Raw genomic sequence first — 13,234 nt, forward strand, 5'->3', positions numbered from 1 at the left:
TAAAATAAAAAATACACCATAATTTCTATAGATACATAACTTGCACCTTCTAAAATCAAACCTTTCCAAATAAAATTAAAAGACATCACCATCCTCCTCAAATTCTTAATTGGTTTTTCCAATATAAAACAAAAAAAAAATAAAAATTGCGAAGAAATTTAGATAAGAACCTTGTGTTTTGAGTGGATTTGGTGTTTGGATTTTCATGAACCACTCTTTAACTGCTCCCCCAACTGCAGTAAAGTAAATTATATTTGTAACGAATCCAACTCATATTTAATTTAATCAGTAGTGATCTAAACATACTTCCACAACCGCTTTCACATAATACACAGCTGAACGCGTGGCTGAATTCGATTAGATCGAACCTAAATCCATGTCGGAGGGGAACGACAACGTTGTCTTTTATACGCTAATTCTCGGTAAGGCAGTTTTCAGTACATCGGTATTTGTCTCTCTTAATTAAAAAAAACAAAAACAAAATTTCTATATTTCTTGAAGCGCAAGAAAAGAGGCATTTATGGATTGAAAGGGTTTCTATCCACAGCCGTTTCTGCAATTAAATGCTTAAAGCAGTTGTAATGGCGTGCGAGGAAACCAGGTAGTTTTTTACAGGTTCCCCTAAATAGTTAAAAACGCTGGATAAAGCATTATTCATTGGAGAAATAAACGGGACTGCTTTGATTCACCTAAAACTGTGAAATTTTTGAAGGGAATATGAAAGATAATCCTTTTTTGAGCCGGGAGGTTGTTAAGGGTTCTGCTAATGCTGTCTTGAAACCTCTCTTTTTCTGCCTTTTTTTATTGTATTTTATTTATTTAATGTTTTGGTTTGTGTCCTCTAATATAATTTTGTAGGTCCTTTTCTTTCTGCTGTATTTTGTTGAAATTCAGTTGAAGGGTTTCTGATCGTCATTTAGAGAACCCTATTGGCCTCTTTTTGTAGTGCTGTATGGCAAATTAAATTATATCAAAATATTTTGCAAACAGATTGAATGAGAGGAGCACAGCTTGGATCTTCCAAGTGGGTTATTAGCGAAATGAGAAATACAAGTTCAGATTTAGTTGAAATTCAGAATCGAATTACATGTTAGGGCAAAAGTTCTTTGCATATTTTTGCCTTTGTAGGCAAAACTTAGTTATGATTAATGTGAAATTAAGAAGCTAAGTACATAAGGAAGTTCTTCTTTGTTTGCCTGAAGCACAAAATCGCTAGCAGAAGTACTAATTCAGTAACTAATTCAGCATTATTCTGCATAGATTTTGTGAAGAAAAGCAAAGCATCTTATCTATATGAAGAAAAATGGTTCGGGGAAAAGAATATCAAAGCAATGTTATTTGGATTGAAAATGTGAAATGTTGCTTTTTTGCGCTTTCTACAGCCGTGCCTTAAGCTTTTTGTTGGCAGCAGACATCTAAATCTATCGTGGCCTAGTTCTTTTGTTGATGCAGACCTATCTTGTAAACCCTGCCACTTTGTTTTTTTTGTGTTGAAGATAAAAGAAAATAAATAGGGGAAAAAAACCACGTAACTAAATAAATTACTTCACCTACAGTTATGCTGTTAATCATCTTTTCTTTCTTATGCCGATATGCATCAATGGCAGTATGGACGGGTGGATATGCATCAATGGCAGCAAATGGGAAAGCCTGCCCTACAAACTCAATTATAGAATATTAGAAAGCTTTCATAGGATAGAAATAACTAGGATTGTCTGTATCTGAATATAATGAGTACTGGAAAGTGGCACTTTTAAAGAAACATGTTAATGTGATATGATTTATTTCAATTAATCAATTGTAGGTAATGGCATTTAAGACTTTCTTCTTCTTCTTCTTCTAAGATTTAGTTTGTGTTTCTGTTCGTTTTGCACTCCTGAGTAGTTATTATGACTTTCCTGTAATTTTTAGTCCTGTTGACCTATTTGGGTCATTTAAGGACATAATGATATATATTTTTTCTTTCTTATCTTGCAATTGCTACCTTTTTTATTGCTTGTCTGGTTTTTACATTTGGATGACTTGGGGTTATCATGGTGTTCTGTAGATGGCAACTTGTGTGCAGTTTGTGGAATGTTTGGGTCCATGGGTAACATCACTTGCAGATACCTATACAAATGACATATTTGCCTGGCATTGATAATATGTCTTGCTCTTTATCCTCTTTGCAAGGATGAACATTTTAAAGCTAGTATTTTGAGGAATCTCTTGTAAAACTTACCATGACTAAAGCCTTTAGAAAATTGTGGAATCTACTCGTAGGCACTGCAAAGTACATTCATGATCCACTTGTCGTGTGATTTTACTGCTGCAAACACAATTCTAAGCATTTATGAAATTTTAATTTGTTTTTGCCAAGGATGTGTTTTTAAGGAAAGATTCTAACCTGATTGTCAAAATTTGTATACTGGACTTTTCATTGTCATGGTAGCAAAGCAAGCTGTAGGACAACAGTATCTGATTTCCAGGCAGTTTGAACAGCAGAGACCCTGATTTGGAACAGATTCAAAGAGCTGGTAAATAACTGTAAACTAAGCTTTATATATAATATAAAGCACAGCTGTATGTTTGTCTACATCATGGAGTTCCATTCCGATGTAGTTTAAATTGGTCTGACAGCTGTACATCAACAGTAATGTCCTGTTGCTACTGCATAAAAGAAGTATGGTGGTAAGATCTGTAATAATGGTTGTTCTTTAAAGTACTGTGAAAGGGGTAAAGATGTGATAAATGGCACCTGCTACTGTGTAGGATAATTTTGTCAACAGTGTTACTTGTTACTTGTGCCTTTACTGATTGGTCATATAACAGTATGCTAGTTGTGACTCAATTGCTTTTGCATGACCGATTGCCAGAAGTAGGCATTCACAAATTTATAAATATTGATTATTTTATTTTTTTGGTACAGGAAGCATGGTAGTCAGGCAGTACTCAGTGCAGTAAAATTTTATATCGACTTGTTTGACAGAACTAAATTTTGATACCTAAGTCTAGAGCATCTGTTAATGGTGATGTTTGTTGGAGAATACGGCAAGGAATTCATATTCTTGTCTGTCACTTGTTGTGCTTGCATGGGGTCGGTATTTTTCTTTCTTTTTAATTTTAAAACAAGATGATGCCGTATGTTTATCTTCATAGCTAACAGCTTATTATCTGCGTTAGATCACTTTGCTCTCTCCTGCTATGTCACCACAAAAGGATCACCATTAAATCTTAGTCTAATGTAAAAGGGAATTATATTGATTTGATTCCATCTTTTCTTTATTTTATAATGTTGGCTATCCAAGGAGAAAAATAGTAGGAACTACAAGCCATTTGTTTTCCTCTTTAGTTATTTATTTTTCAAATCGAACAATTCTTATTAATTGTTTTTTGGAACAGAGCAGTGGTTGTGTTGGAGGTTGTGCTAAACCCTCACCAGCCATAGCTGCAGATAGACCTTCAAGGAGGCATTCATCAAGAAGAGGAGGAACAAGTGGAAACTTTCTACTGAAAAAGGACTGGTGGTCATCCAGCCCAGAGGATATGGATAATAATGTAAATAATCTTCATTCAGTAAAAATTCCATCAGTTGGCAGCACAAGTCAAACTGAAGAGACACAGACGTTAAACGGAAATGATGATAATGCTTCTTTTGTAAATCATGGTATGTTCTTTGTTGTGGATACAAGGTTTATTGAACAGGCCATTTTTCCTTTTATCATGCCCGTTTTAACTAAAACAGAACATTGATGCTTTATGGTTCTAAAATGAGCCTACAGAAAGCTCAGGACAAAAGTGAAAAGTAGTAACTTGAAACTAAATTTTGAGGGATAATTTCTGCAATCAAGCATGCTAGGGAGAATTTAACGACTGATATGCATTGCTCCAATGCTTCTATTGTTTCAATCCTTAAGGCAACATTTGGCTGTGATGGCCACATATCCTTCTGTGACTGGTTAATAATGATTGATTTATCCTTTTGTTTTTTACTCATATTAGTTGTTGTATGCATGGCAAGTAATATATAATATCCTGACACAGAGAAGTGTTTTATCATCAAATTGACAATTATATTATAACTCAAGGGTAGATTATAAATTATTAACTTAGAAAACTGAGACTTGTACCAACAATTGCCTTATTGTAGTTAACTTTAGACTTTTTAATGTAGGCATTTTAAAATCAACCATTGAATTCTTGTCAAACTATAAGTAGCATTAACAAATTTTTCTACTTAAACAAGGTTAGAATTTCATTGAGTAGAACTACTCTCCCATTTAAAGTTTAATTGACTCATCAGAATTCTTATTAATACATATACCAGGAAGGAATATGCATCACATCAATACTGATTCAGTTTTCCCGATGACAGGCAGTAGGTTAACACCCCTATACAACTTTTCATCAATTCTGACATCCTTTCATGTCCAGGTCATAACTACAATATAACCAACTCATCATTAAACTAGGAGCCATTGCAATTGCTGCGTTCGTAAGAAAATTGGTTACCCTATTTGCTTGATGCCTTGCATGGCAGAATTTGGTATTATTATAGCCGCTGCTGAAAATCATCATATATGCAGACAGGGTTTTAATCTTTCACTCGCATTAAAGGGTTCTCATCATTAATAAGAATCGACCAAATGATCTGGTTTCTTTAACAATGTTTTAAAGCCCGGAGTGGCTAGTTTGCTCAAAATCATCATATATGCAGACAGGGTTTTAATCTTTCACTCGCATTAAAGGGTTCGCATCATTAATAAGAATCAACCAAATGATCTGGTTTCTGTAACAATGTTTTAAAGCCCAGAGTGGCTAGTTTGCTTCAGGTCAAATTCAATAGTAATGCCCTCTCATTCTGCAATGTTTTTAGTCTGAATGCGAGGACTGAGAGTGAATCTTAAGGTTGGCTCCTCTTTACTCCCTTTAACATGCTACCGGTTTAAGCAAATCTTGAATTGCCTTTTGAGGTATCATTTGAGTTCATTTTATTTCAATCCACTGAGAGAGATACCAAGTGATATTCTGATGGCAGTTCCTCTTGATGTCAATCCAATTATTGGATAAGTAAGAAAAATTAAAGCCTCATTAAAATATCTAATGATTGATGTTTCATAAATGTGAAAACAAATTTTAGAGTCTGTATGCACTTGGAAGAAACATTCCTAGTAAGTCTCTAGGTGTAATAAAGGGAAGGGCCTCTCTCGGTACACATTTAAATGACAAATGTGTAGGCAGTATGTGGGCAATTTGTGTTAGCATAAAGCAATCAAAACAGCAATAAAGAACATTAATTAATATGACAAATTTAATCAAAATTTTCCAAGAAAGAGGGGGTAAAGGGATAGTGAACTTTGGGGGAACTTGTTAGTTTATCCAATCCTTTGACCACAGTAACCACATCACAAGGTTTGATGGCAATAAGTGAAGTTAGAAGGATGGAGAATCTGTAGCATATCAGGTAGGGCCTCACTTTATGATGTGGTCTACAATGCTCTCGTATTCTAGTATTGGTCCTTTGTTGTGTATGAGAATCCTTTAATGAATTTCCTTTCTCCTCTAAAATGGATTAATTAGCTATGGTGACAGCCTGCTATAAATGCAAGCAGAAAGAAAAAGATGTTATTATCTTTTTGAAGTGGTTATTGAGAACCTTATTTATATATGTGAGTTCGTAGACCGATATTGCTATTGCTTGCTGTAGTGCAAAATAACATTTCCAGCTAGGGTCAAATTAGTTGTCGTAATTTGGTCTTTCTTAAAAAATTACCAATAGGCTTGCAAATTGATTAAGGGGATCAAGTGAGGCTAAGTGATGAATGGATGAAAGAACTTTGGTAAGTAAACATGAAGGCTCAGTGTGTACAAATTAAAGGATGGGACATGAGATGCACCAAGGGCACCCGCTCATGTTTATGGTCTTGTGGTTGCTCTTGTTGAGTCCACCTGAATATTGCAAGATATCAATGGCGAGAGATGTAGGGCAGCACCAAAAATCTTGATGCAAAAACTGTTTGTAAAGTATTTTTTTGATTGCATAAGGAGTCTATCATATTGAAAGGATAACTATGTTGAACCACAATAGAGAGTGAATTTCGTAGATTTTGTAGCATGATGGCTATGATGGGTGTCAAGACTTGAGCTAAATGGTTAAGCCATATCTATATGTGGCTTCTATTTTTGGGATTGTGTATGAAAGAAGCTTGTGTTTATATTACTGTTCCACAAGGACGCATTCTAGCCCTCCTCCCCCACAAAAAAAAAAAAAGAAAAATCCTACATCCCCTGTAGGGAGATGTTTCAGAGACTTGGGGACTTGGGGGAAATGCCCCCTCACAACACTACCACCTCTGCCACTTCTGTTGGAGACATCGCCAGGTTGCTGACTATATGGCACATGCCATTACATGCTGATTGCAACCTTTAACTTTGTGAAAACTAGTTTGCCTTTCATATGGGCATTCACAAAGATGTCATATTGCAGATTTTGCCTTGAATATTTCAGTTTACTTCAATTTGTATATTAGCGCTGTTCCCCCTCCACCTTTCTGCCATCGTCCCCCCACAATTCCCAAATTTAGGCCCTTGGTTCCCATGTCCCCGCATTCCCCTGTCAGGGAACAACATAGAACTGTGGTTTTTATGGGTTTTTTTTTTGTGTTAACATGTATGATCTTTGAATTTCATGTCCAACCTCACAACATTCATCAATTGTATCCACTTGGAAAGCAATTGTTAGATACAACAAAATTAATGACTGAGAATTTGGTTAACAGTGCATTTACTATGGGGAAATTATAATAATGGCTAGCATTTATAATTTTATTATCTTTCCAAAAATTTCTGGAAATATTTGCTAGTGAAAAGCCAAGATTCTGCAAACTTCTACAAATTTTTTTTAGATTACAAACTCTTAAGCAAATTAGAGACAATTTTAAATATTTTGCCAATTTTATAAAACTTCTTTGAATATTGGTTTTTGACGTTTCCCATGGCATCCATTACATGGAAACAGGTTGTTCATTGTTAAGCAAGTTGACAATCCAGAATAACTAAAGTCTGACATTCTTAGAAGTTATTATAAAGTTATAAGAAAAGAGAATAAAGACATTTTAATTAATGTTGGAATTTTACGGTGGAAGACTTAATTGACATTATGTGTGATATGTGATATCTAAGATAGTTTTTGAGTGCATGGAAGTGAACACACAGAAGCTGTCTTTATCATATAACTTAGAAATCATATCCATGATCTAGATACTCAAATATTTGACATTGATGACATTCATATAAGGTTGTTGGAAAAGAGAGAGAGAGATTATATTATTCAATGATGGGATCATTCAAGCGGAAGGTTCGTTAGATATTCTGTGTGATTTCAAGTTTAGAGCATTTATAATATGGATGTGTATGAGATGACACAAATGTGCCGGACTTTGGGTTTACAATTGTCATTTTGTTGTATATTTGATATACAACAAATATATGAGAGAATAAGCAATACCATATTAAAGCAAGACAATTAAATGTTATCCTCTTAATGTGTTTCCCTTTGGACCTATGAATGTGGATTGCTAGAGTAATTTCCATAAATGTTAAAAGGCTAGTGAGTGAGAAAAGCCCTTCTTTTGGTAGATCAAGGTTCAAGCACGGGGCCAATTCCTTGAGAATGCATACTAATACATTTTCGCTTCATCTTTACGCAAACTTTAAGCCAAGGGACTGTTTGCTATGAAGGTATATTAGAATGTTTAGCATATTTCTAGTGTTCCACGGGGACGCGTCCCCCCCACCCCCCCCTTTTTGGCCGCGTTTTCGAGACGGGGATGTCTTTGGGACAGGGACACGACGTCCCCCGCCGTCCCGCCACCGCTACCCAACCGCTGCCAGAGACGGGGAGACGTCTCTGCCTCTCCCAAAGAGACATGGAGACGCCTCCATGTCTCCTTGGGAGACGTTTGGGTGTCTCCCCGTCCTTTGAGAGACGTGCAAACGTCTCTCAAGGGACGAGGAGACGACCAGACGTCTCCTGTCACCCCCATGCACGTCTCTCAAAGGACGGGGAGACGACCAGACGTCTCCTGTCACCCCCATGTATATGCAATGATTAAAATAAATTGTTTTTAAAAAACGTGACTTTTTTGGGGTTTAAGGGGTAAACCCTAATTGACGTGGGCCAATAGAAAAATAACACCCGACGCCTTTAGAAAATAATAAAAGTATTTTTGGCCTCGCACGCTGCCCCTTGACCCCGCAAGGGGCGATGCCCCCAAACCCCCATTGAAAAATATAGGGGGAAACTGCGCCAATAGAAGTAGGGAAAATCTAACCTCCAAGTCTGATTAGGCTCCATATAACAACACAACTTAGAAATCTTGGTATTTAGATTTAGTATTTCAAATTTCCTATAGTCTCATTTGAAATGTAATTCTTATACTGTAATACTGTCATACATCTTTTCAAAACTAGTTTTTCAAGTACTATATGTATATGTATAACTATACATTTGCCTCTCCCAAAGAGACATGGAGACGCCTCCATGTCTCCTTGGGAGACGTTTGGGTGTCTCCCCGTCCTTTGAGAGACGTGCAAACGTCTCTCAAGGGACGAGGAGACGACCAGACGTCTCCTGTCACCCCCATGCACGTCTCTCAAAGGACGGGGAGACGACCAGACGTCTCTTGTCACCCCCATGTATATGCAATGATTAAAATAAATTTTTTTTAAAAAACGTGACTTTTTTGGGGTTTAAGGGGTAAACCCTAATTGACGTGGGCCAATAGAAAAATAACACCCGACGCCTTTAGAAAATAATAAAAGTATTTTTGGCCTCGCACGCTGCCCCTTGACCCCGCAAGGGGCGATGCCCCCAAACCCCCATTGAAAAATATAGGGGGAAACTGCGCCAATAGAAGTAGGGAAAATCTAACCTCCAAGTCTGATTAGGCTCCATATAACAACACAACTTAGAAATCTTGGTATTTAGATTTAGTATTTCAAATTTCCTATAGTCTCATTTGAAATGTAATTCTTATACTGTAATACTGTCATACATCTTTTCAAAACTAGTTTTTCAAGTACTATATGTATATGTATAACTATATCAGCACCACCACCCCACCGCCACCCCCCCGCCGTCCCCAAAATTAGGCCCCTGGTCCCCCCGTCCCGGAAATGCGTCCCCCCGTCCCCAACGCCCGTGGAACACTGCATATTTCACAAGTGCCTTTTCATTAGGTAAATCTTCTACCATGGAAAATTCATAATGTCAAAAGAAATTAAAAATGTGAATGAATTTGGTGGTCCCCATCCTGGTAACAAAGCAAAACCAATGGAAAAGTGAACATTCTAAAATAGAAGAAATACTGGCTAAGAAGGAAAATTTGAATACCTAGATAAATACAATCTGGCAGAGATGAAACGGGTTAGCAAATTGGAATCAATTAATTGCGGTACTGGAAGTAATTACAACATTGGAAGTAGGAGTAAGATTATCACAACTCCGAAAATTAATCATGATATGAATTTCCTGGATATTTAATTGTTGGGGCTACTTCATAGATTCGTTACTGTCTGGGAACTAAAGTGATCTAGTCAAAGGTAAAAGACGCATTTTTAGTATTTTAGCAGAATTGTACTATCAGCCTGCTACTGTATTATTCTTCTAATAATAGACCTTTGAAAGAAAATATAAATTTAGGAGGTGAATATGGAAAACTGAGTGGACAAATGAGTAGTAGCCAAGCCAAAATAACAAAAAAATCAGGAAAATGTCTCTGCTGCTTACTTCTGTGATTCTGCATTAAAATTGGAAAATCACAGGAAAGAACTTTAAATTGTCTTTTGTGGAAATTATTCGCATGCATATAAAAGAGTAAAAGCTTGCATGCGAGAGAACATGGCATGCTAGAGAAAACTCTCCACAAGGATTTAAGGATTTTTTGGAGCAAGGAGAAATTAGCATGGCTCAGAATGTGGATAATAAAATTTCTTCTTTTTGGGTGTCCATGACAAAAGAACCTTAAAATGCACTGCATTCTCAAGGACATGACACTTTTTGATGTGAGAATTGTTAAAGTTAGGATCAGACTGAAAGCAATAAGCAGAATTAACACAATAAACACTTAGAACACAAGAGTACCCTGGGAAAACCTCCATCTTGGAGGTGAAAAACCCAGCAACTAAATCTCAGCTTATATTTAGACAATATCAGTATGTGTCTTTACAACTTTGCTTCAACACTTGAAGCAATGTGAACAACAGAATATAACTTCAACCAAGGGCACAAACAGTAGTATGAACAGCAGCATGAAAATCTGAACTATGATAAACTTATCTGCAAATATCCTTGACTGAGAATGATGCGCTAATCAGAGAAGACAATTCGCTGGTCAAGGAGCCAAGTTGCAGACCATGAAGGTGATTCGCTGTTCCCAGAATAAGTTCGCTGTCCCTGGAACAGAACTCACTTGATTCGCTGCTCCCAGAATAAGTTCGCTGTCCCTGGAACAGAACTCACTGCCTTAGGAAATGCGTTCGCTGATCAGACAGTAGGTTTGTTGGCCTTAGAGATGGACTTGCTGATCAGAAGAAGTCATTCGCAGACCCAGTAAGTGATTCGCTGATGAGATGATACAATTCACTATTCTGCTGAAGGTAGATGATCGCAGAACTAACTGAAAGTGAGTGAATGAATATATGCTTGAAGCATGAATGAACTTTGCTTATATATGTGACTTTATCCACCTAATTCATCCTAGGTCGGCTCACAAGGATAACAATTAATAATAATGTAATGCTCTAAACTTGGCGCCCAATATAGGGTCAGCCCCCTTACATTTACAAGTTACAATGTTCAATATAGGGTTAGCCCTAATCACAAGTTACATCGCCCATTATAGGGCCAGACCAAATTACAAGTTACATTGACTTTTATAGGGTCGGCCCTATAGCAATTACAAGTTACATACACATATCAACATCCTTAATGGTTATAAGTTACATAATGCATTTGGGTCCAGCCCAATACAAGTAATACTTATATTTGATCCGAACTAGCTATTATTTCAACAAGAATGGCCTTGACAATCACTCCATTTATCCTTTATGGAATTTGTCTCATTTGAGAAATTCTACTTTAACAAGTGAGATAAATATGTGCATTTTTTTTGTTTGTTTCTTTCTTTAATGTAACACATAAATGAGGGTGCTTCCTTTTCTTGGATAAATCACTTGAAAATTAGTGAACCATGTGCTGCTCTCTTTTAACTGCTTTCTATGTTAGTAAATTAACCAGTTTTCGTATATTGTTATTGTCCCTTTTTATGCTACTAGGTTAATGATATGAAAACGATTAACTTCCCCTTTATTATTCAAGTCTATTAACTGTTTTATATCAACTTGTAGTGCTGAGTACCCTTTCACATGGCCATAATAAACAAAACAAAGAGGATGTTGAACAAGAGAAGAATTAAAGATGTTCCATCATTTATGATTCTATGCATTGGTCCTTGACCATATTTTAATCTTATCTTTTTAATCACCTTTTATGACTTGATCTTGAAGAGCCACAACAAATTTTCAAGTCGTTGGGTGTTTGCACAAGACACATGCGCACATTAATATGTTACACAATCTCAAATTCCATGATACATATGCTAGTAAAAATAATCAATAAAGAATAGCCTTATTGCAAAACCTCATGAACTAACATTTGAGTGGGTAGGTAGAGAATAGCTTAGAGGAGACACTGGACAAATCAATATGTTGGATTCAATGGTTATGTCTGCATATTCAATGAAGAATTTCATCACAATGATATTAAATTGCATTGGTTTGTCAATCTTGGTTTTGAAATATTACTTATTTAGTAGTCAATTCTGAGGTATGATGATCTAGATTTTGTTACAGCAGTAATACTAATAAATTCATGAAAATAATATAGAGAGCAGCAAAAATAAGTATTGGAAGCATTGAACATATAAGAGAGAATAATGTTGATGATAAATGTTGAACCAGAAATTCTATTTGAGGCTTATACTTAATATTGAAAATATTTGAGGAACACAAGTTTGTGACCCTCTTTATGATTTTTTACCATTAGGAAATGCAACTTTAAGCAGGTATGCAGCTTAGAAAATGAAGAAATGCCTATGGGGGTTAGAGTGTGGTTCATTTTCCAACATCTACTCAAAGGTTAGTGACAGGCCTAAGTTGTCCATAAGTTGGAAGTGCTTTCAGAAGGCAGTATCAATTGGTTTACCTTTTCTAGGCTATAACTCCTTTGTCATTGTGTAATTTTTTATTGTGACCCTATTTTTGAAATGGGAACTGAGTGGTTAGGCTACACAAAGTGGCTCCACCCCTCTATGTTGTCCCATTTTTTCCTTTTACCTCCAGTTTCATCATTTTTTTTGTTTTCAAGGTAAATGCATTAATTTATCCTATACGGATCGAAAAAGTGTTTTTTGGTGACTATAAGTTTGTCTGGGAATGACAATGAAAGCTTTAATGATTCTTCCTGCAAGTCTTATCCGACATAGAAAATAGCATATGCACTATAATAAAAGGCCAAATGAAGTAATCTGTATTGATATTAGCAAATTTAGTATAGTATACTGTTGACTGCTTCAAGGGCTTTACCTCCATACAATAGTGCTCATTGTCACACTGCCTTACATAACAATCCAACCCTAACTCTAATATTCAAATGCTCAACTACCCCTAACTCTAATCTTTTTGCTCAAGGGTTGGCACAATGTACAAAATAGGGGATTAAACTAACTATTACGACCATTACAGTAATAATAGTAAAACATTTAGAATGTAAGGGTCCTATCATGCCATCTTCCTTCAAAGCTTTGTCTGCAAATTTGAAGATGATGAAAGTACTATTGGCGTTGGTTGAGTATCTCCCAAGTTGCATCTTTTGGGTGCAAAATTCGCCATTGTACCAACACTTATAATGTGGCGGCAAAGTTGGTGTCGATGACAATACAAATAGCTTTAGTTTTTAAGATGATGGATCCTTTATTATCAAGCATTAACACTGTTGTTTGGACATGAATGATTGAACCAAGGACTTGCTTCAAATAAGCGACATGAAAAATAGGATGGATCTTGGAAGATGATGGGAGGTCCAACTTGTACGCAACTAGTCCAATCTTCTGTAAAATTTGACAAGTACTATAGAGTTTGGGTGCTAATTTTTGTTTGCCTTTTATCTTCAAGGATGCATGGTTGTAGGTGGAGC

General features: G+C 36.2%; 1 protein-coding gene across 5 annotated transcripts in view; it reads left to right on the plus strand.

The window, feature by feature from the left end:
- Positions 1-311: 311 nt before the first annotated feature.
- Positions 312-13,234, plus strand: part of LOC131026908 (uncharacterized) — a 47,274-nt gene continuing 34,351 nt past the window's right edge. The window contains exons 1-4 of one of the 5 annotated variants that reach the window (XM_057956923.2): positions 315-422; positions 2,432-2,516; positions 2,909-3,076; positions 3,387-3,646. In XM_057956923.2, coding sequence (XP_057812906.1) covers positions 3,006-3,076; positions 3,387-3,646 — 331 coding nt within the window. In that variant the 5' untranslated portion in view covers positions 315-422; positions 2,432-2,516; positions 2,909-3,005. The other 4 variants (XM_057956922.2, XM_057956925.2, XM_057956924.2 and 1 more) reach the window with 4 other exon arrangements.

Source organism: Cryptomeria japonica, chromosome 1 (genome assembly GCF_030272615.1).
Source record: "Cryptomeria japonica chromosome 1, Sugi_1.0, whole genome shotgun sequence".
NCBI lineage: Eukaryota > Viridiplantae > Streptophyta > Pinopsida > Cupressales > Cupressaceae > Cryptomeria > Cryptomeria japonica.